Here is a 23,801-nt window from a genome sequence, read left to right on the forward strand (position 1 = left end):
GTTGTAACCATACCTGGGTTACAGTGTCCTGTTGTAACCATTCTATTTTATTATTAGTTGTTGTTCAGTTCTTACTGTACTTAATTTATAAATTAAAACTTTATCACAGGTATGTATGGATAGGAGAAAACATAGCATATACATGTGGTACTCCCCAAGGTTTCAGGCATCGCCCACAGACCAGGGGGACTACTATGATGCTTAAGTGTTCAGAAAAGTACCTGAGATAAATAACACCGTCTATAGGTTGGCTTTACTATTACTACATGCAAGGGACTTTTCTAGGCCCTTGGGTACTGGTGAAAAAAAAGGAACCACCAAACTTCTGCCTTCATAGACCTTATATTCAATGAGAAAGAAAAAAAAAAATATATATATAATATGTTCAAAGGTGGTAAGTGCTCTAGAAGAGAATGAGGTGAGGAAAAAGGATTGAGACTGCTGGGGGAGAGGGTGTCCAGATAAAGCACCACTGAGAAGGGGCATTTGAGAATAGACCCAGAGACTTGCAACTATCTGGGAAGAACATTCCAGGCAGAGGCAAACCAGGATCAGAGGCTGTGACAAGGGAGTGTCTAGCAGGCTTCCAGAGCAGCAGAGAGTTCCACGTAGTAGGAGCTGAGAGTGCGGGGTGGGGGCCAGAAGCAGCAAAAGTGGGGTCCCGGAGGTCCCACAGAGTCACCGTACACAGCTTTGGCTGTTAAATGTTGAGGTCAACATTTAAAGAATTACAGAACAGCAGAAAACAGATGTCCGAACAGGATGTAAAGGCCACTTAGCTAGAGTAGGTAAATGATTAACTCTGTGGGGATGGGCAGTGTGGCGGTGGAAGCAGTCAGAGAAGGAAATAGGGACTTCTGGGCTGGGTTTTGTAGGCTGAATAGGAGCTAGTGGCTTCCCACAAATAGAGTGTTTTGCAGATAGCTGGTGCACAATATAGAGCTGTTGAACTGAATTGAATGGTTTTTGCATTCTGGGGCTTTGACAGTAGAAGCAGAAAGGGACAATATTCTACCTCAGAGAGGCTTTCTACAGCCAGGATGAGACGTAATAATCTCCAACCTGGTTAACAAGGCCACTTAGAACACAGAACATCTGCATTCCTCTCCAACGATTATTTCACCCAGTCACCAAATTCCCCTAAATTTCACTATTCTGAAATTTTCCTGCACTGACTCTAATAAGAAACGTTTATTGTTAACAACTTTAGGAGAAAAAGCAGTGTTTGCACAAGTGAAGACAATTTACTGGGGAACAGAAGGGAGCTGCCTTTGTCACGAAGGCCAAGTCCCAGCATGGAGAGAATGTGGCTCCTAGAAACAGCCAAAGAGCAGAGAAGATGATGGGGTGCTGCCCCCCGCCACCCCACCCCCCGGGGTGGCGGTGCTGGCCTGCCCCGCTCTCCTGGTTGTTTGCGAAGGGATCTCCTCCACAAATCCTATAGCCCCACCCAGTCCCCGGCAAATCATTAATAGAGTTACTACGTCCATGACACAGCAGGTGCAAGTGGGTTTCAGCAGAAACTGTGTGCAGCCAAGAAGACAGGTGGAGATACAGGTCTGGGGGCAGGATCTAGAGGAAGTAAGGCCAGGAATTTTGGGGGAAAAAAGACAAAAGAGAAAAAAAGGAAGGGACAGGTTCTAGGCCTAGAAATTGGGGTTTGGGCCAAATTCTGCCAGCTATTTGAGAGGTAAGAGACACGTTTATTATTTATGTCATGGCTGGGAGATCCAGGGCCTGGCACAAAAAAGGTGTTCGATAAATACTGACTGACTGGATTAAAGACATTTCAGTTGCCCACTGGTATCTCCCATTCTCGGCCTGTGCTGTCCTCAAAGGAGTGAACTTCGTCCCCAGGTGGCCGCTGGGCTTATGGCCAGCAGTGGGTGTGGATTTGTGTCTCCACAGGCACAACTCAGGAGGTGGCTGAGACGCTGAGCTGTCGAGACCCATCTCTGTGGATGATCTCTACACATGCAAATCAAGAAGCCAACAAGCTCACTCCTAAAGGAGTTAGCCCCAGACCTCTCACACCCTCTGACACACATCCACGGGCGTGGGAATGTTCACACGCTCTTCACACCAGCCCGAAGGTGGGAACGACACCCATGTCTGTGAGCTGGTGAACGCATAAACAAACACTGGCATATCCACACAGTGGAACACTATTCAGCAATAATAATAAGAATAATAATAGTGATAAAAGAAGTACTGATACATGAACATGCATGAACCTCATGAATATCACGCTGAATCAAAGAAGCCAGCAACCACCTGGAAAGGCAAATCTCCAGAGACAGAACACAGAACCTCGGATGCCTAGGGGCTGGGGCAAAGACTGCAAATAGGCACAAGGGAGGTTTTTGGGGTGACAAAAACTATAAAGCTAGACTTTGGTGGTAATCGCACACCTCCATCAATGTGATTAAAAAATTGTTTAATTGTATGCTTACATGGAGTGACTTTTACGGTCTGTAACTTACACCTCAATAAAGCTCTCTAAAAAGCATACCTTGGTTGGGTGTCGGGTTCCTGCAGCAGCGAGTAGCTGAGGCTTCCCGAGGACCTACTCTGTGGCAGGCATTGCTCTTGGCCCTACACCTGAGTTAATCTATCGATTCCTCCATCAGCCTTTCGGGGAGGGTGGTGGTATCCCCACTGCACAGAAGCAGCAACGGGACAGGGAGGTTAGGAACCTGCCCGAGATCACAGCGAGTGGTGGTGGAGCCAGACTCCAGGCTCCAGCACTTACGCATTCCTCAGCCAGTGTCTCTGGGATCAGGAATGGCTAGGCCAACAGCAGCTGTCCACTTCTCCAAACAGCAAACATTCCCCAAACGAGGGCCAACCCTGTCCCCTTTTCAGTGCCTCTTCCTCTTCCCCTGCAACCTGTCTCCTCCACCACCACTCCTTGCTACCCTGGACTATCCGGATTCACTACCAGGCTTGTCCTTGCAACTAGAACACTCGCTGGGGAGTTCAAGATGGGCTCAGATAAGCCAGATTTCCTAGGAGCTGAAGCTGATTCCACAGTGGCTCTGAAGGTTAACTCCTTTTTCCCTCCATATCGCCGGAATGCTTTTCACATGAATTATACAGCTCTTTGCAAAATAATGTGAGCATAATCATTCTGTACATTTACAGGATCTTTACAGGAAGTACAGAAAATAGGAACGAGGGACATACGCATGGTTTTCAGAAAGCAACCTGAACATTGCCACTCCTTCAAAAGAACATGTTCTATACTCTCTGGCCTGAGGCAAATACCTAAATCTTTCCCAAGAAATGCATCATGAGAACCTTAACAGGCCTGGACACTCAGGTTAGGGAAGGATAATGCTCTTGATCTGAGATTACAAGGGATTTTTGCCCCAGTTCCTTCCCGGCTCCTGGAGAGAGCACTTCTTACAGAGTGCTGACTTGGAAGAGTACGCAACTCCAATCAACATTTCCAGTACAGCAAAGCAATGGTGGTGTGTGCAGGGCAGGGGCATTAAGGGAAAAAAGCAAGTGGTTTCCCTCAATCAGGACTCTTTCCCACTGGGTGAGAGAGCCCGGGATTGGCTGGGTATGAGGTAGATTTCCAGCGGTCAACCGCTCAACGGAACACTGAAGCCCGGGGCTTTCTCCACTGCTGTCAATTGGCTTCCCCTGGCTCCTGTGGCCTTGGGTGAGGATGATGGACAACCTTGAAAAGGTTCTGAGATAAAAGCTTCCTTGTTCCCCTTGCAGATCACACGGAAGACTCTGAAGGCAGAGATCAGCCTAATTAGGGCTACAGTGCTCCTACAGTTCCAGGGACGGGAAACTTGAGCTGCCACCAATCTTCAGAGCTCGAGGCTTTCCGTTCACACCAGAAACACCCTTCACTCCAGTCTCCCTGCTCTTTGATGATATTCTAGCTGCAAAAATAACGAACACCCTGAGCTCTAAAATACTGAGACCTGGAGAGAACTGTTAGAGGCTAAAGCCCCAACCTGTGACTCAATGGGGTCTTGACTTCCCACCTCCCCTCTAAAGTTGGGGGAACATTATGGCTTCAACAAATCCCTCCAGGATTTGTGAGGCCTGGGATAAACTCAAAATCGGCCTCTTTCTGGCTTGTGTAGCAGCACCGAGAGAATGCTTAATAGGAAATGCCCCCCACACAAGGTTCCTAGAAGGATTTTCCTAAAATACCAATCTGAGAGTCTCACTGCCCTCATCCTGCATTAACACCCTTGAGCTTCCTGTTGTCCCACAGTCAAACCTGCATTTTTCGGCTGAGCCTCAGCATCTTCTCATGAAGTGTTTCCTCCTCTAGCCCTGTCTCTTACATCACATCTCTTAGGTGACAGTTAAATTTCCCATAACTCACCATACTTTCTCTTTTTTCCCTCAGGCCTTTACATCTTGATCTGTACAGTCCTTCTCATACCCCCTCAGTCTGCTGTCAGGGCTCATCTTCCACAAAATGCTGCTGGACACAGTCTCCCCAACTCTCCCCCTTCCCCACTCTGCAGGCTGAGTGGTGCGATCCCTAAGCATCCTAGTGACATCACTGTTACAGGGCCCAACCCTATGGAGGTGGCATTGCCTGTGGGCCTGACTGGCTTCTCTGGGAGGCCCGAAGCTACCTGAGAATGGAGACTCGTCCCCTGACATCTTCCCGACCCCCCAGCCCAGTCCACAGTGCACTCTAGCTGACAGACATTTACCCAGTGGAGGGGGGAATCAACCATAGCAGGCAAAAGAGAAAGCTCTGGATTTCTGAGAACTGTGGGCTCTGCAGGGGTCTGTGCTGAGGAGCTAGTGGGCAGCTCAGTTTTATCAGCGTGTATCCCAAATCATAAAGTCTAAGATGAGCTTCCTGGCTCCTGGGACACATGAATGAAAAGTACAGGCACGTGCACACACTCTCCTTCAAATGGGAGTTACTGTGTACCTACTGTGTGTCGGGCATGGTGCCTGGGGTATGGGGGTGAATGGACCAGGGATGCTCCTGCATTATGGAGCATTATGCCAGGTCACTGTGGGGAATGGCACCTTCCTGTTGGAAAGGAAAGCTGGTAATAGATTTATAGACAACGGGCCACATAAGAACTTTAAAGGACTGGCTGTGATTCAAGAGTCTTCTACGTGGTGGTGAGTAAGCATCTTCCCTGAGAGGAAATGGAGACAGGAGAGGAGGAAGTGGGTTTCAGAAGCGGCTTTGGGGACCCTGGTACAATCTCAGCTTGATTCCTGTGATGGTGGTAAGAGGCAGGAGAGCTTAAAACTCCCTGCCAGAGGAGAAGCAGCAGCTCCTCTCGGCACCTGCAGGAAGGTGAATGAAGGCGGGAAGTCCAGCTCCACACACCGGCCCCCGCCTGCTAGGACACGCCTGCGCTCAGACTAAACCAGCATCAAACCTAGAGTCCACAACGTGTGAGCCCACGACCGCAAATCTCGGTCCCCATCATCCAGAGCGTGTGGCTATTCGTGCCACCTCCCGGGCTGTGAGGACTGAGTGAGACAACGCACTGGGACATGTTCGGTACGCACTGCAGTGCAGTCGGCACGTAAAACATTGCCCGGGTTAGGGTGCTGATGTGGTCACCGTCAATCAAGGCACTACATAAGATTGAATGAAGCGATGATTCAGATGCTTAGCTCTTGTGGTAAAGTCGGGTGAGTCATATTATATTGTATTATATGACATCACAATATAATTATACACTGTGATAGGATACATAATATCATCTATTAGGTAATCAACAATATCAGTTTGCATTTATGGAGCACTATGTGCCAGCCCTGTTCTATGCACTTCCTGCCCTAAGAGGTCTACTATTGCCCTTATTCTACAGGAGAGGAAACTAAGGCCCAGAGAGGCTGAGTAACGCACCCAAATCATAAAACCAAAAAATTGTGAACTCAGATGGCAGGGCTGCAGAGCATGGCCTCTGGCCATGAACAGGCACCCAGAATATCAGACACGCCACCCTGAAGCCTGTGCCCACTGCTCTCCCTCTTCAATAGCAGCATCCAGGACTGCCCAGGGCTCTCCAACCTGTCGCCGCAAACCTTCCCTTAGAAACCTACCTGGGACCTCCAGTCTACACCTACTTACATTTTTAACACACCATTGCTATTTCAGCCTGCACAGTCCTCACCCCCTATTGTGTAAAGATCTTTTGATCATTCCAAGACACTCTGCTTTGCCTTTTAAGAGGAGACCCCTGTTCCTGAAATGTGGTCAAGGAGTTCATACTGCCCTGCCCACAGGGGTTCTGAATCTGTCTATTTGTAGCTCTGAACTGCTTTTGAGGACTAAGGAAACAGAAGGATGCCAATGGTGCTCTTGGCCTTTACTGCCACAAGCATAAGCCAGAGTTTGCAAGCTCTGTTGGGGGCGGTGGACTCTTGGACCCCCCACCCCACTTTAGCACTGAAACCCTCCTTTTAGCTGTTTTATGCTTAGCCTTCATGTAAAGTTTCGTTTGAAAAGGGGTTGTGTTTGAAAAGATATTTCAACACCACTAAAAAGTCCTAACGTATTTGGAATTATTGAACATGTATTAAAAGAATGCTTAGAAACCCCTGGTTTCAGCCCCTGCCATTCTTAGGGTGAGAAACGAAGATCAGGCAGGACCAGTGAACCATCTCTCTGTCCCTCTCCCCACCCAAGTCCTCGTGATGTCCCTCCGAACCCATTCAGGGCACAGGTCTGATGGTTCAGGAGGGCTTTACCTTGACCATCCAGTCTCTCCCATTCAAAGTTTCCATTTTGACCTTCCACCATCATAAAGAACATTCTTTTTTTTATTTTTAAGATTGTATTTACTTATTTGAGAGAGAGAGAGAGAGAGAGAGAGAGAGAGAGAGTGTGAGCACAAGCAGGGGAAGCTGCAGAGGGAGAGGAAGAAGGCTCCCTGTTGAGCTCAATCCCAGAACTCTGGGATCATGACCTGAGCCAAAGGTAGATGCTTAACTGACTGGGCCACCCAGGTGCCCCCAAAAAGAACATTCTTAACCCAAGGACAGACTAAGTCCCTTGGGTGACTATGATAGTGCATGCTTCAAAATTCCATCAAGCCATTATCCAGCTTCTGGAGTCTTCCAAAGCAGGAAAATAACCACAGAAACACGGTGAGCTCTTAGCTGTTCATGAGAGCCCCCTGGGGTGATGGGATAAAAGGGCTTCTGAAGAGCCTTACCTGTTTTTCAATGAAAGCATTGATTCTCTGTAGCATTCCCTCACATGTGAATTCGTATGGCATGTATGGCTCAATCTGTGGAAATAGAATATGGTATCATGAAAGAGGAGGACACAGAACCTAGGACACTTACCCAGTCCTCCCCTGATTCACGCACACTCACGTGCCTCAAGAGGGGCTACGACTATGAACTCGGATGTCAACAGACCTGGGCTTAGAAGCTCACTCTGTTCCTCACCAGCTGTGGGACCCTGAGCAAATCACCCACCATCTCTGAGCTTCAGGTTCTTCATGTGCCAAACGGAGAGAGGAAAAAATCTACCTCTTTTAAGCTGTTGGTGAAGGTTATGTGAAAAGAAAAAAATAAGTAAAGTGCTTAGTTTGGTGTCTAGAATACAGGAGGCATTCCCCAAAAGGTGGGGAGTATCACTGGTTAGAGGTTAAGCTCCACAGGGCAGGCTCCATGGCCGCGGGGCTGTGGGGCTCACGGAGGAACACAGCAAACACCTGCTGCATGGGTGCGTGCTCAATGTTATGGGAAGGGCACGGCATGAGTGGTTAAGGACCCAGGACGGTGACAAAAGCACTGGTCTGCACTTGTAGGTGAGGTTAGCACACACCTAAAGAACTTGTGGGGCAGAAACAGAGTCACAAAGTGCCACAAAGAGTTCAGCCAAGGGGCCCACGAGGCTATAAGGTCAAAGCAGACTTCCGCTCATGCTGGGCTTTTAAAGCCAGCTAGGATTCCAGCAAGCCAAGATGTGGAAGCCATTCCAGGTAGAGCGAGTAGTAGGAGGTGAGACAGGCGAGAAGAACAGCAGGTGGGTAGAGCTTGGGATCGCAAAGGCTGGAGAGACAAGGCTGGGAAGAGGTTCACCGGATTTACACAAAAGGATTTCTATACTAAGGAGCCCAAGCTTTATTTGAAGGCAGGAGGAAATCCCAGAAGGTGCTTCTCTGGGGTGGGGGAGGCAATGTGATCACTGTTTGGACACCTGGGGAAGGTGAAGACATGTGGGTTTGATCTCTGCTGCACACTGTGTGTGCCAACACTATGAGGCTTGTGTTTTGGGGGCATCCAGCAGGCATTACCAATCCGAAATGGAAATTTTACTTTTGCACTTGGGACAAAATCATTAGCAATCTAGTTTGACAGCTTCAGAGAGCCCAAGGGCACCTGGGAGCAATAAGGTAGAGGGCCGCCGCTTAGGCCTACACTTGCCCATCTCAGATTTACAGGGTGGAGAGCTGGAGAGAACACCTGTGAGTTGAGGCCTGTGGAAAATGGGACAGTTGACAGAGAAGTCATCCTCCCGTGGGCAGCCAAGCAGCTGGGCACAGGGCACCTTCTCCCCTTTTTTTGTGTCGATTCACACATTACACGTGAACTCTTCTTTAACCACGACTATTAATTTCATAATATATCTTCAAATCCACAATCATATAATGCATCACACAGGTTTTATCTCAGCCATCCCTGCCTACATCCGTCCAGAGAGAGCTAAAAGAGGCTGAGCCATAAGTATGATACTATCGGGGCAGGACTACTCTGCAAGAATGCAGGTCATCTCGTTCCTCAATAGATCACCTCAGAAGAGCTCAAACTACTTAGAAAACTGACTTCAATGTTGCATGCCTGCTCCTTCTCACCTCAAGCTTTTGCACATGCTGTGCCCTTTCCAACCCAGACATAGCTCTTCAGACCAAGGGCAAAATTTTTCTTTCCTTTCAAAGGATATTTATTTACTCAACCTGTGGGTGATTCCAGCGGCTTACTAGGACTGGCCTACAGATAGGTCTCCTCTCAAAGGTTCACAGAAGGAACAGAAAGAAACCACAACAGAGGACTTGGCATATCAGGCTCATTTACGTGGTGACAAGTAGAATTTCTGGAGTGAAATAACCATTGGTGGCCATCTGTCACGACATCAACAGATCCAATTGTGTGGTAGGAAGGAGGCTGAATATTCAGGGGCCATTCCTACAACTTATTACAAAGGGCATCCTTTAGAAATTCTTTAGAAATGGAAATGAATTATCTGAAAGGGCAATAAATTATTTCAAATGCAATAAATACAGAAAAATGGCTCTTCCTTGTGTTCTCCTACCAACTAAACCCAATTTAACCAAAGGGATGCTGACTCATTAATTGTTTGGTGGCCTGTTCACTGTTTTAAATAATATGAAGCCAAATGATTTTCCTATAAAGGAAAAGCAAACCTAAATAAATAAATAAATAAATAAATAAATAAATAAATAAATAAAAAAGGTAATTGTATTCTTAAACCACCCCTGCCAGTGGGTTCCACTAGCCATCCTGCTGTGGACAGGAACAGGGCCTTTTGTGTGGGAAAGTTCTCCAGACTCCTGGCTTTGGATATAAAAGAACCTTGGCAAGCCTCTGAGGTAGGAGCTATTGTGGGGACTGGGGCAGGGGGCCTGGGACAATTTTCTGCATGATAATCCTTCAGGAACAAGTCAAGGCCTCCCTGTGGAATGGAATGAAAGGGAATGCTGAGAGCACATCCAGTTATGGAGAAACCCAAGTGGGGCCAGTTGTGGAGAAACAGGAAAAAGGACAGCTACTCACCTGGCCACAGGAAGGAAGCCTGTAGGCTACACTGTGTACTTCCTGCTGGCCCCGGAAACCTTCCATTATCTTCCCACCTTTTCCTTCCTTTTCTCTTTATCTCCCTTCTTGTGAGATGTCCTGTCTCTTCTAGTACCCACTCACTGCTCTAAGTCCGAGTACAATTCCTACAGGGAACTAATCTCAGAGATCAGCTGACCCTGGACAGAGGTGGCTTGGCATCACTCAATGAGAGGTGGTCTTAGAAGGTACCAGAAGACCAGAAGTTGGGTCCTGTCTCCTCTATCTACTAACCAGAGGATTTTAGGTTGGACATATTCTGCAATTTCTCTTGATGATTTCAAATGTAAACTAGGTCATACCATTCCCCTGCTCAAAACTTCCCGTCATACTTAAAATAAAAATCCAGAATTCTTAGCATGACCTGTTTTAAAGGCCCTACACATTCTGCCTCCAAGGGATCTTTTTTATGGTCTCCATTATTTCTGATGAGAAGTTGGAGGTCTTTCATACTGTTATCCCCCTAAGTGTAATAAATTTTTCTCTGGCTGCTTTCAAGATTTTTTCCCCTAATTTTTTGTTTTCAGCAGTTTGCCAATGATGTATATTTGTTTTTCTTCATATTTATCTTGCTTGGAGTTCACTGAGCTCCCAGGATCTGCAGGTTGATGTCATTCATTCATTTCAGAAAATTCTTAACCATTATCTTTTCAAATATGTCTTCTGACTATCCACTCCTCCTTCTGAGATTCCAATTATACATAAATTAGGCTGTTTGATATTGTCCCATAAGTCTCATATGTTTTTTCTTAATTTCATTCTTTTTTCTTTTTGTTTCAATTTGGAAAATTTCTCTTGATAAGTCAGTATCTTGATAAGATATTGATAAATTCACTGATATTTTCCTCCACTGTGTACACTCTGCTGATAAGGCCACTGAAAGAGTTCTTCATTTCCAATTATTTTTTCAGTTCTAGCATTTTTTCCTTTGGTTTTGAGAAAAAGTTTCTAGCTTTCTATTGAAATTCTCCATCTGTTCACATATACTGTCCACCTTTTCCACCAAACCTTCTAATATATTTATCTGAGCATTCTGAAGTTGCTTTCTAATAAATTCCAACCCATCTGGGCCATCCCTGGGTCTGGTTTTAATGACTATTTCCTCTCTTAATGATGGGTCCTTATACCTTGCCTTTTTGAGTGTCATGTAATTTAAAATCTTGTAATTAAATATAAGAAAGCCTGGAACTAAATTTCTGACCCATTTCTAACAAGCGTAAGGATTTTAAGGACAATAGTTTTTGTATTAATCTCATTACTTACTTAACCTCTCATTCCCACTCATATCTTTCCCTTTACTTCTTTCCATATTTCTTTTCCTTTCTAAGTTTTATATTATCTTAACACACTAGTCAAAAAGACCTAGGCTTCAATCCAGGTTTTACTACTTACTAGCTGTGTGATCTTGGGTAAATTACTTAATTTCTTTAAACCTCAATCTTTTTATCTATAGAAGAATTATGTGAGATAACGATTAAATGAGATAAGGCTCATAACGATTAAATGAGGTAAGGCTCATAAAGATATAGAGAGATTCTAGATGTGTAGAAAGAGGTTCTCTCTACATAAGAGCTACTATTATAATTACTTTTTTTCTCACGTGGTCTTGAATAATTTTTGGAATAAGGTGGATAAAGGTCGATCAGAGTTTTAAAATGTAGAGCACTAGAGGTTCCATGGAGTGAAGAGAGTCTATCTCATGTAGCAATGAGCAAATACAACTCAGTGCCTCACTCTGTGCTTTCTGTATCAAGCATTCCCATTAGATTTTTGTTTGACAAAAGGGATCTATTGCCTAAAAAGTTTTGTACTCCATGATCCAAGATTTTCTGCCTCTACGTTACCTTTTAAATTACTTATTTTTCAAGGGTATGTGCACTTAACCAAGTGTTGTGGGTTGAATTTATGTCCCTCAAAAAGAAAATGCACAAGTTCAAACTCTCAGTAGCTATAAATGTGACCTCATTTGGAAATAGGGTCTTTGCAGATGTAATCAAGTTAAGATGAGGTCCCAATTAGACTGGGCCCTAATCCAGTGTGACTGATGTCCTTCTAAGAATGGAAAAGACAGACAGATAAATAGACCCAGACACACACACACACACACACACACACACACACACACACACACACACACACACACACACACAGGTCAAGGTGCTGCAGTTGCAAGTCAAGGAAAGCCTGGGGCCACCAGAAGATACAAGAGGCAAGGAAGAATCCCCCACTGCAGGCTTTGGAAGGAGCACGGTCCTGCCGACATCCTAATTTTGGACTTCTAGTCCCTGAAACTGTGAGAGAATAAATTTCTCTTGTTAAAGCCACCAAGTTTGTGGTTCTTTGTTATGGTAGTCCTGAGAAACTAATACCCTAAGGGACTCAGGGACTCAAGAAAGAAAGACAGAACCATCAGCCTCCATAGGAATAACTCTCTGGTGGTGAAGCTCTGGCTGTGTGGCAGATATTCTGAGGCAACCCAGTGGGGCCACACTCTACTCAAACTCCTCCCCTTTACTCACACTGTCCCTTAAACCCATGTCCTTCTGGGTCCACTTCTCAGTTCAGCTTGGCAAATTCCTACTCTTCCTAAAAGACTTAACCCGGTGCTGCACTTTCCAGAAAGCTTCCCCCAATGTCCACTTCTCCATCTTTTGCATGTTGTTGTTGGCACTGAACACATCCGGCAAATACTTATCCCTCCCTCTCTCAATCCATTAGGTGAATCACTATGCTGGGTACAGAGTACAGCAGTGAGAGAGACATATTTCCAGCCCTCATGTTGCTGACAGTCTAGTGTAAATCCAGACTGTTGATCACAAAAATAAGAATATTATATCTATAATACTAATAATGACTTAATAAAAACAACTAAACACTCACTATGTGGTAGATTTCCACTTAAGGGCTTTATATTCATTATCTCATTGACTCTTTACAAATACCTATATAGTAGGTACTACTACTTAAAGAGATGAAGAAACTAAGACTCAGAGGTTAAGTAACTGCCTGAGGGGACTCTACTAGTAGGTGTTAGGGCTGGAACCCCAACCCCAAGCTAATTGCAGCCCGTACTCCTTACAACCATGCCTATACCGCCTCTCCTAAATAACTGTAACAGAGTATTGTGTTCTAGTAGGAGGAGTACAGAGAGCAGAATGCACCCAATAGTGTGGAAGGCAGTCGGGTGGGTTGGGAGAGGTTAACTTGGTCCATCCCCACTGGGCAGTAAGCCTCCTACAGGCTGGGAGCCAGCCTCAATTATGTTTATGGAAGTGAGTGTCCCCTAAAGTGGCTCAGAGGGTGCTCTGCCTACAGTAGGTACTTAATAAATGTCTGCTAACTTGATCAGGAGAATCCAGAGATGTCAGTTACTTATAAATACAAAATTCCATTAAGATGTTCAGGTAAAAAAAAGTCAAATGAATGAACGCTATATAAAAACATTTCCCAGTATTTCCTTAATAGCTCCTTAACATACTTACTTTTTGGTAGGGGAACAGGTTTGTGTTTTCTGATCTCTGTGAGAGCGACCATCATTAAGCAGTGAAACAAATGTAATTCAACCTCCTACTATTGTATCTGGGACCCAGCAGTCATGCCAAAATGTTCTGGAGAATCCACGCACACAGGGGCACCGGCTCTGTTCCCACCCTCCAGTGCACCCATGAACCCTCCCTAGGCCAAATCCTACGCTGTGGCTCTTTTCTAATCTCAGAGTTAAGCTGATGTGGAAATGTTCTAATCATTCGACCAGAGGGCCTGAGGCTTTCCACACATTTCAGTTCACAGTACAGATGGGGAAAAACGGAAAAAAAGACACAACCTTCTGACTTAAAATTGCTTTCACAGCATCTCCCACTTCCTCCTGATTGCTGAGGTCAACCGTCCAAACGTGGGGCTGGCCGATGAAAACTTCAGCATAAGGATGCTGGGATGTCAGCTGGAAGAGAAAGACAAAGCAGCTCAGTCTCACAATTTTTTTTTTTTTTAAGCCTTCTGTGCTAGATGAAGCGTTATGCTTTTTATGGCATTGTATTTGCGTAGCTAACAAGACATTTTTGTCCTTCCTTGATGATCAAAACCTCCTGACGACCTGTAAGTTGAGAACAATGAAAGAGTGAGAGCTCCACATCTTGAATCCCACTTGGAAATGTCAAAACTGGGTGCCACAGTGGCTGTTACGGGTGGCTCCGACCCCCAAAGATGCACCAAGATACAATGGAACAGTTAACTCTTGGTCATATCCCAGCCCTGAAAATCACCTTGGTCAAACTAGTATCTGTTAACAAGACACAGATTAGGACACACAGGTTAAGCATGAGAAAATTATAATAAAGCCAACAGCTTTAAAGTCATAGGAAGATGAGTAATGACACATGAAATGTGAAGAAAGAGAAATAAGACTACCAGAAAAACAGAGAATTTTGGAATGGTTTCAGGACGAATCATTAGCATCATGTTGGAACCTTAATACTGATAAAAACAATTCGGATTCAGCAAAGCCCTAAATTCGGAGGTTTTATTTTAAGAACAAAGGGTCCAAAGAAACCCAGGATGAAAGCTGGTGATTCTCCATTCCTGAAGGGTCCTTCCTTTGATAGCTAAATTTACCACCCAAACTGGCTTCCACCTTTATGCTTGTATCCCTTTCAGGGAGTAATGGGAAGGGAGCTTTCTGGACATTCGTGAGAACATTTTCAGTTCTCCCAAAGACTGGGGTGCTGCCTTGAGCTGCGCCCAAACCTATGACTGAGGACCAGGGGTTGCAGATGGCTCACGAGGCGCTACAGTCCTGCACGAGGCGGGCCGTCCGCTCCCCATTCAGCTTCCACCTGCCCCGCAGGGCTTCCATGTGGGTCACAGAATCCAACTCTTTGGCACAGTTTTGATATACATTCAGTTTCCCAGGAATGTAATTACCATGTAAATCAAGGGATGTTTGTACTCTGTTTTCTTAGGAACTTCACCCATAAGCTGTTAACCACTTTGGAAAAATCAGGGCAGCCGAGTCAATGTCACTCAGATGAGGCGAGTCTCCATTACAACATACCCAAATCGGTCTGTATTTGTAGCTCTCACATTAACGGCAATCGTATATGTATGTATACATATATATATGTATAGGCATTTTATTTATTTTTATTTATTTTTTAAGGATTTTTTTCTAAGATTTTATTTATTTGACAGAGAGAGACACAGCGAGAGAGGGAACACAAGCAGGGGGAGTGGGAGAGAGAGAAGCAGGCTTCCCACGGAGCAGGGAGCCCGATGCGGGGCTCGATCCCAGGACCCTGGGATCAGGACCTGAGCTGAAGGCAGACGCTTAACGACTGAGCCACCCAGGCGCCCCTGTATAGGCACTTTTTAACTTAGCTTCTCTTTTATAATATCACATATAAGCAACCATAAGCCTTTACCAAATAAAGGCTAACCATATTCAGCTGAATGTTTTATTCTTCTTAAGTACAAACTTACTCATTGTAAGGAGGAATGAGACATGTTTTCTACTACAGTTCTTGGGTATGGCATAATATTCCTTGACTATATATACATACCGAAATACGTATTTCCTTATTGCAAATTATTTTCCTTTATGTTAGAGCTAGGGAATTATTCTTTTTTTTTTTTTTTGAAATTACATATGTAGGCAGGGTATATTATTTATGAATTTTATTTCAGGACAGAAAAGTAGATCTTACAATATATTTGTGGGAGAAATACAGGTGTTGGGTCTGGTAGGGTTGAGGCTGTTTCTTTAGAGGTGAAGCTGGTTCTCTTTTTCTTCAGACTCCAGTATACACAGAGGATGGGATGATTTAACTGGCCTCTCTCCATCTCACTCCGAGCCACCGTTCTTCGTATCCTACCTCACCAACTGTGTGCGCGCAATACTTAGGGCAGGAAACCCAGAGTTTAAGTTACCGGGCCTCAGCTTCCAGCTGTCATTGGTACCCTCTCTCATGGAGATCATGATTCTCTCTCTCTCTTTTTGAAGAGTTATTTATTTGAGAGAGAGAGAGAGAGAGAGAGAGAGAGAGAGAGAAAGTGGGGGAGGGGCAGAGGGAGAGAGAAACTCTTAAGCAGACTGGCTGCTGAGTGTGGAGCCTGACGCAGGGCTCGATCCCAGGACCCTGAAATCATGACCTGAGCTGAACTCAAGGGCCAGACGCTTAACTGACTGAGCCACCCAAGCGCCCCTGGAAATCATGATTCTGAGGAGAAAATATCCTAGACTTTGCTCCTGCTTCCTCTGCCAGAATTATGCCCCTCGCTGGCCTGTTCAGTTCCCCATTCTTCTGACACGTACCGTCTTCCTTTGCTCAGCCACGTGTTCAGTGATAGAACCTACAGAGGGACCACAGCCCCTCATGGAGCTGGGGAAGCACCCTTTTCTCTTTTTTTTCCTCTCAGCACACGTTTTAGATTCAACACATATCAGTGAAGCCCCTGGCTGGCTCAGGCACTGTGCTGATGACCCACATATTCATTATTTATCACGTTTCTAGTGTATCAATCAGGATTTTGAGATTTACAGGGGTTTACAATTCTGCAAGACCACACAGCCAGGAAGTGGCAGAGCAAATTCAAATTGAGGTCCTTCAACAACGCATTAGCTTTGGATGGAAAGGAAGATGACAATTTTACAGTACCTACAGGGTTCTTAAGACAAAGGCAAAAAGAAGCCCGAAGTAAACTCCAGTCTTTTAATCACGCTCCTAAAACTTGCCAAACTAAAAAAAAAAAAAAAATCCCAGGATTGAATTTACGCCTGCAGTAGAGCTTTTCTGAAGACGAGCAAAATGTCACCCCGTTTTCACTTGGTGGCCTGGAGAACAAACTGATTCAATCTTCCAGTGGAATCAGGGGGTAAATTAAAGTTGCCATCAATGTCACTATGCAGCCACTTACAAATTGGCAGTCTCCCTCCCCTCCCCTTTATAAGGTCCTTGCTTATTTGCAAGGTTGCTCTAAGCCCTTGGAAAATACAGAATGCCGAGCCATTATCATTTTATTCATTTACATTTACTGAGGGTTACTTAATTTTAACGAGTAAGGCATTTTGTAATTCATTATTTCCCCTCTGAATGTTATGCTCCTCCCTGTTAATTTATTGAGAACCGTCTGATCTGAGCTACTTCACTGTATATCAATCAGTAAACTTACTGGAGTATAGTTTGTAAAAGTAATGAAAATCTTATTAAATATGAGACATTACTACAGAGCGGCTATTAAATTTCTAAGGAGAACCTGAGTTCTCTTTATGGAAAAAAACCCTGAAGCCAGAGAATTTCTAATGGTTTACAAAATGTCCAAATACTGATTAAGAACCTACTAATGTGTTTCCCAATATAAAGATAAAAATCCAATTTATATCACATTGAAAGTATAACCTGAACCGACCACATTACTTAAGACATATGGGACTTTTTCCCTTGAGTATACATCGTGGTTTTAAAAATTGGTCCAATGCAAAAGATAAAAATAAGACAAAACTGTCATGTAGAAATTTAGACTTTTTGTCTCCAAGGCAAAGAAGGGACATATATGCAATTTATACAGATTGATTTATATGGATCAATTGTTGCTTAACTGGAAAAACTAGCAAGGGCACAAAAAATAGCTTTGTAATTATGTCCACTTTGCTTAAAATTTTTCCATTTGCAGAATAAAAAAAAGAATAATTGATTTCTAGGGATTTTTGACCCTTGGGCTTCTCAAGGACTGTTGATAGCACTCTCCCAATGAAAAGCAGCTTTGGTTAGGGGGATTTTGTGGCTTTTGTGGGCTGAAAAAGCAGAGTGGGTGGCCCACCTGGCCTTGAGGTCAAGTTCACTGGGTCCTCCCAAAGCTGGCTCCCAGCCTGCTCTCTGCACTGATCCCGCCGAGAAGGAGACAGACATCAGATGGAACCTGCCCTCCTGCATAAAGCAGAGTGACCTTCTCGGGATTTCCCTCCAACTCATCAACATTCATGCCATTTAAGCCTGAACCCAACCCCCATCTCCTCCTTTCCCTTTATAGCACAGCTCTGCCACCATCCCCCTTTCAGTTAACCCAGCACATTCTCCACCTGGCACGATTCCAGGTTGACACTCCCTCCTCGACTGACTTCGCTATTTCTTTCTGTATCAAAACCCAAGCTCCTGGAAAACAGGAAATGGGTCTTGGTAAGTTTCCCCAATGCAGCAGCTAGTACCCTGGACCCTGTTGGGGACACAGCGCACATCTGTCAACTGACCTTTGGTATCCCAGCCCTCCTGTGGGAGCCCAGGACTGATGGAACCATCCGTGTGAGGTCCCTTTCAGAGCAACTGAGAGGACCCCACAGTGTTATTCTAACTAGAGTCCCATTTAAGCACAGGCAGAATCATCTGAGGGGATGGGAGGAACCAAGCACCCGGGGCGGGTGGGGGGGGGAGCAGCTCTAACGCCTATTCTCTTCTTATGCCATGAAGAATGAAAAGCCTCCACCACCTCACTGCGAAGCACATTACTAAGTGATGACAATGGACAGGAAATGATGAAAATCCTTTCCTCAATAACTTAACACTGGCTGGTCTGATCTCAGTGACATTACAGCACTCACTGGGAAATGGACTGTGTATGAGGGTCCTCATTTTTTTTTTTCCAGGAAAAAATAGTTGTAACGAAGTGTCATCAAAATCTTTAGAATTACTAATAACAAAAAGGTGCCAGTTGCCAATGTAGTCTAAGATACTTTTGACTGATCATTTCCCAAAGGCTCATATATAGAAACAGCAATGAGAAAAGACAGGTTTCTTAGCTCTTCACGTATTCAAAAAAAATCACAATGAGGGGTGAACCCACCATTAGAACTACCATAATAACGGTTGTAGGCAAGATCCGCCGACACATGGTAAAAATAAATGGGCAAAAGTTTGAAGAGAACCAGAACTATTTTCATAGTTTCGAAATATTTTTTCCAATATAGAGAAAAATAGTAACTTTATAGTGAAGAAACCCAGCAGGCACTACCTGAACCAGTAATTAAGAGTGATATCATGCCCCCCCCTCAGATATGACACACTGAGAAGGCCATACCACTTCTGTGACATTCTTGCTAAAAATGCGTCATCTCAAACTAACCTTTAGACAACATCCGTCAAATCCAAAGTGGGCAAGGGCCTACAAAAAGGCCAACTGGGACTCTTTCAAAGTGTCACGGTCGTGAAGGACAGTGAAGGACTGAAGAAGTGTCACAGACTGGAGGAGGTTAAGGAGACACGGCAGGTAAATGCAATGTGGGGTCCTGGACTGGATCTCAGAACCGCAAAAGGATGTTAGTGGAAAAAAATGGCCAAGTCCAATTAGACTGTAGTTTAGACAACACTGTGATACCAGGGTTCATTTCTTAGTTTTGATAATTGTACTGTAGCTTTGTAATGTGTTACCATCAGATGAAGGTGTTAAACACAAACTCTGTACTCTCTCTGCAACTTTTCCCTAAGACTAAAACTATTTCAAAATAAATAAAAAGTAAATTCCAATAACTCCACTTGTACATAGAACGAAAAGCAAGAACCCAAGTAGATACCTGTACACAAATGTTCACAGCAGCATTATTCACGAGAGAAAAAGTGGAAACAACCCAAGTGTTTGTTAACAGATGAACAGATAAATAGAATGTCGTGTATTTATAGAACGGAATATTATCCATGCCTCTACAAGGAATGAGATTCTGACACACGCTATGAACCCTGACAACATTATGCTAAGAGCAACAAGCCAGTCATGAAAGAATACTGTCTGATTTCACTTGCATTAGGCACCTTCTAGAAAAGGCAAATTTAGAGAGAATATAGGTGAGCTGTTACCGGGGGCTGTGGCTCCGGAGGGGAGAATGAGGAGTTGGTGTTTAATGAACACAGTTTCTGTTTCGGACGGTGGTTATGGTTGCACAAGACTGGGAATATACTTAATACCAGTGAACCATACACTTAAAATAGTTAAAATGCTAAGTTTTCAATTATGTATATTTATCCCAATAGAAGTAAAAAAAAAAAAACACAAAATTATAAATAATTATTCCAATGTGGGCAGAAAGGCGCCTGGGGGGCTCAGTTGGTTAGGCGACTGCCTTCGGCTCAGGTCATGATCCTGGAGTCCCGGGATCGAGTCCCGCATCGGGCTCCCTGCGCAGCGGGGAGTCTGCTTCTCCCTCTGACCCTCTTCCCTCTCATGCTCTCTCTCTCATTCTCTCTCAAATAAATAAATAAAATCTTAAAAAAAAAACAAACAACAAAAAAAAAGAAAAACTTCAGAGATTTCTTACACCTAACTTAAAATGTAGGGATGATTTATTGACCCAAATTTTCTATCCTAAACTCTATCCTAAAAGTTTCAAAGAAGTCAGACACACGGTAGAGCAGAGATTCCTAAACTGAGATGTTCTCATTGCTGGGGAGCGTCTCTTCAGATCATTCCAAAGAATAAGCTGTTCGGTGCCAGGCTGAACACTCCTGATCTGTGTACTGGCGCCTCCCCCAACACCTGGCACACAGGTGTGCATTAAGAATTGCTGAGGAACGACTTCGGGGAGCCTGGGTGGCTCAGTCGTTAAGCGTCGGCCTTCGGCTCAGGTCATGATCCCAGGGTCCTGGGATCGAGCCCCGCACCGGGCTCCCTGCTCTGCGGGAAGCCTGCTTCTCCCTCTCCCTCTGCCTGCTTGTGTTCCTGCTCTTGCTATCTCTGTCAAATAAATAAATAAAATCTTAAAAAAAAAAATTGCTGAGGAATGGCTCCCTGTAAGGAAGAATTCAAATGTACTGTATTGAGCAGAAGGAAAAGCAAGCGTGCAAGTCAACACACCCATAGTTACCCCCTGTCAGAGGTTGTATGGGCCACAGACTGTCCTTTTTGAAAGGATTATCTATGGATCTCAATCCTCTTCCTCCACCTCCTTTGGCCCTTTCTCCAGTGGTCAGAAAAAAGCATTCTCAAAATAATAAGCTCCGTGAATTGGTAAGATCTCTGATCAGTGAAAAATGATCATTTGGGGGAGGGAGTGTTCAGTCGACCCAAAAAGGTTTAAAAGTAGCAGAATTGAAAACCGTGTGCTTTAAACACAGTGCTGCTATATTGCAGCTACATTATGGGGGTTCACCCGGGTCGTCCCCCAGGGGAAGGCCCCGGATGACAGGGGCGCTACCAGGACTCCAGCTTGGAGAGGCTTCCTCCTTGGGAGCAGCCCACAGAGCCACAGAAATAAGAAGATCAATCTTATGGTTTCTTGCACACACCTGTTTCTGACTAGATACAGAAACACCATCTTGATCACCCACATGCTCTAAATGACTTGTTGATTGCCCCAAAACAAATCCAACTGCCTTCAGTGGCGATTCATCACCTGCTGTGGATTTTTTAAGAGGATCTCTGAAAGCAATTCAAATAAGGCTTCTGCCAACAGTTCGAGCAATGGCAGGATTAGTTCTCAGGATGGTGCCCAAGGACGGAGGCTGAAAATACCAGGCACGTGACTTCAGTTGCCCATCATCTGTCTTGTCTCTCAGGGTGGACAGCGAAGGACCCCCACGACATACTCTCTATTCCCCACAGCCCATCGTGGAGAGCACATTCTTCAAAAATGCCTGTTAGCCAGTGGATTTCCTTATTCCATAAACTCTAGACGTTCAAAAAGTCAGAGCTCAGCCACTGAGAAGGCTGGAGAGGTCTGTGTGAATTAGGGTAGAGCTGAGGCAGAGTGAAAAGATGCCATAGTTCGGAGAGGGGCAGAAGTAGATGCAAGTCTTGGCTGTGCCACCACCTGGTTAGGACAGGGCATCAGCCATTCCTCCTTGAGCCCCTGCCCAACCCCTCTTCCACCCAGCTATGTTAAATGATGTTGACGATACCTACTGTCCAAGGCTATGAGGTTTGAACAGGCTCCTAGCCTTCAGTAAGTAGCTAGTACTCATACTGTTAAAAGAAGGATTTTTTTATAGATGCTTACCTCTCTCAGAGTTGGCTTGCCAATGAAAAAGTCTGTGTTTTTGCTGCTTTTGGGTGGGCTGAACTTGGGATTCAGAAAAGCACATCCATTTGCAATGGCCTCCAGGGGAGCTGGGCCCTCATAAGGGAACCCGAGTCCAACAAACAACTGTAAGACAGAAAAGCACACCATATATAAACACATCAATCAGGACTGGCGTCCCTGGCTCACAGGGGGCTATTCTGTGCTTCATTCCCACGTGGAAGCCTCAGAGACTCTGGAAGGTTCCCAGACCCTGGGGGTGTGGGGTGAAGAGAAAGCAGCTCACATCAGGAGCTGAGAAACAGGACCGGGGACCTTTACAGGCCCAGGAAGCTGCTCAGCTCATTATGCTCTCCTCTGCAAAAAAAAAAAAAAAAAAAAAAGTAAAGAAATGAGCGTGGGGACTGAGGGAGAGGTGAGCAGTTGAGGGGGTAGGGACGCAGCGGTATTAAAAGAATAAAAAACAACAACAAAAACCAAGACCCAACAATAATCTTTCTGTAACTCAACAGGAGACATGACTGGAAAAACACTTGCTTAACTAAACAGAAGGTTTCTTCACTGAACCAAAGGAACAACAGGCCCTTTCAGGGATGCTGGGCGGGGGGACAGAAAGGTCACTTGGCGGTTTGATTACAGTTCAAATGGAGCTGCTTTAAAATGATGGTAGGTCGGTAAACACAGGTTTTCATAATGGGGTTTTCACTGGGGGACACCAATAACTTTGTTTTTATCTCCCCCTCAGCGGAGGGGAGAGGGTGCTGAGTGGCTCCACTGGTCAGGCGGCTTCCCTCCCCGGCAAGCACACCACGCGCGTTCCCCACGGCAGACAGTAGATGGCAGCCAAAACACACTCTCCAAGCCCTCCTGCAAACCCAAGCTCCGAGCTGCTGGGACAAAGGGGCCTTGCTGCAGCTCACTGGCAATCATTTCTGGGTCCGAAACCGAAACAGCATCTCAGGGAAATGCCTCAGTGCAGCTCTTCCCCTCGGGACCCTTCACAGTGCTGGAGGGCTAGAAGCCATCCATGGCAGGGTCCAAGTCTGGCCTTGGGGAGGTGTGAGATCTCCCTACCGCACCAAGGAGCCAAGGCTGAGATCACTCAGCCTCAGGAGACACATCCATCACCAAACGATAACGGGGCCCCACGGCACCGTTCCCTTCTGCCATCACGCTGACGAACACCCATGCAGCCAGGCCCCGAGAGTGAAGGATATTGGCAAAGTGGATACACGGCAGGCCTGATTCTCCTTTCCTGGGGCCCTCTCCCCAGTGATTCTGTCTTTGCGGCTGCTGAAATGGAACGCTTACTTAGAATGCTTCCATGTGGAGAGACCTGAGTCCCAGTGGCCGGGGTTCCCTGGGTACCACTGACAGACGCAGGAAGTTTGTGCTGGGCACTCAGTTTCGGGACTGAACACTGAGCATGGCCCATGCTGGACATACTGTAGCCCCCACAGGGATTTTTCTGGGACAAGAAACAAAAACCCCAGGTTTTTGAACTGTATGTTCTTTTGCACAAAACAGAGCACTTAACCTTTGTTTGTTTCAGAGGAATAACCTTTCATTTCCTGTAAACTTTGAGATGACCAAATATACTGCCAGGGACATCCACTGGAGGAGTTGAGGAGAGCAGCTGTGAGGCCAGCAGAGCTCCCACTGACGGCCGGGGGCACTAGCCCTTGGGCAGAACCACTGGAGACATGGGTGAGGAACACCATGTTAGTAGGAGCCTGGAAGGTGTAGAATATAAGGGGCATCTCCACCACCACTTGGAGGCCCTGTTTCTGGATCTTACTGTTATTTTTTTAAAGATTTTATTTACTTATTTGAGAGAGAGAGAGAGAGAGAGAGGGAGAGGGAGGGACTGGGAGGGAGAGAGAGAATGCATGGAAGGAGGGCAGAGGGAGAGACAGAATCTCAAGCAGACTCCCAGCTGAGCTTGGTGCCCGACGTCATGACCTGAGCCAAAATCAAGAGT

At 45.3% G+C, this 23,801-nt stretch overlaps 1 protein-coding gene across 4 annotated transcripts in view; it reads right to left on the bottom strand.

Moving 5' to 3' along the window:
- Positions 1–23,801, bottom strand: part of MGAT5 (alpha-1,6-mannosylglycoprotein 6-beta-N-acetylglucosaminyltransferase) — a 325,833-nt gene that overhangs the window by 16,367 nt on the left and 285,665 nt on the right. For all 4 annotated transcript variants that reach the window (XM_028101249.2, XM_028101248.2, XM_088021737.1 and 1 more), the window contains 3 exons: positions 21,800–21,946; positions 13,652–13,768; positions 7,179–7,253 (listed from right to left, as the gene is read on the bottom strand). In XM_028101249.2, coding sequence (XP_027957050.1) covers positions 7,179–7,253; positions 13,652–13,768; positions 21,800–21,946 — 339 coding nt within the window. The remainder of the gene's footprint in view (positions 1–7,178; positions 7,254–13,651; positions 13,769–21,799; positions 21,947–23,801) is intronic.

Source organism: Eumetopias jubatus, unplaced genomic scaffold, assembly GCF_037043125.1.
Source record: "Eumetopias jubatus isolate StellerSeaLion01/CBP00866 unplaced genomic scaffold, mEumJub1_p1.0 scaffold_3, whole genome shotgun sequence".
Lineage (NCBI taxonomy): Eukaryota > Metazoa > Chordata > Mammalia > Carnivora > Otariidae > Eumetopias > Eumetopias jubatus.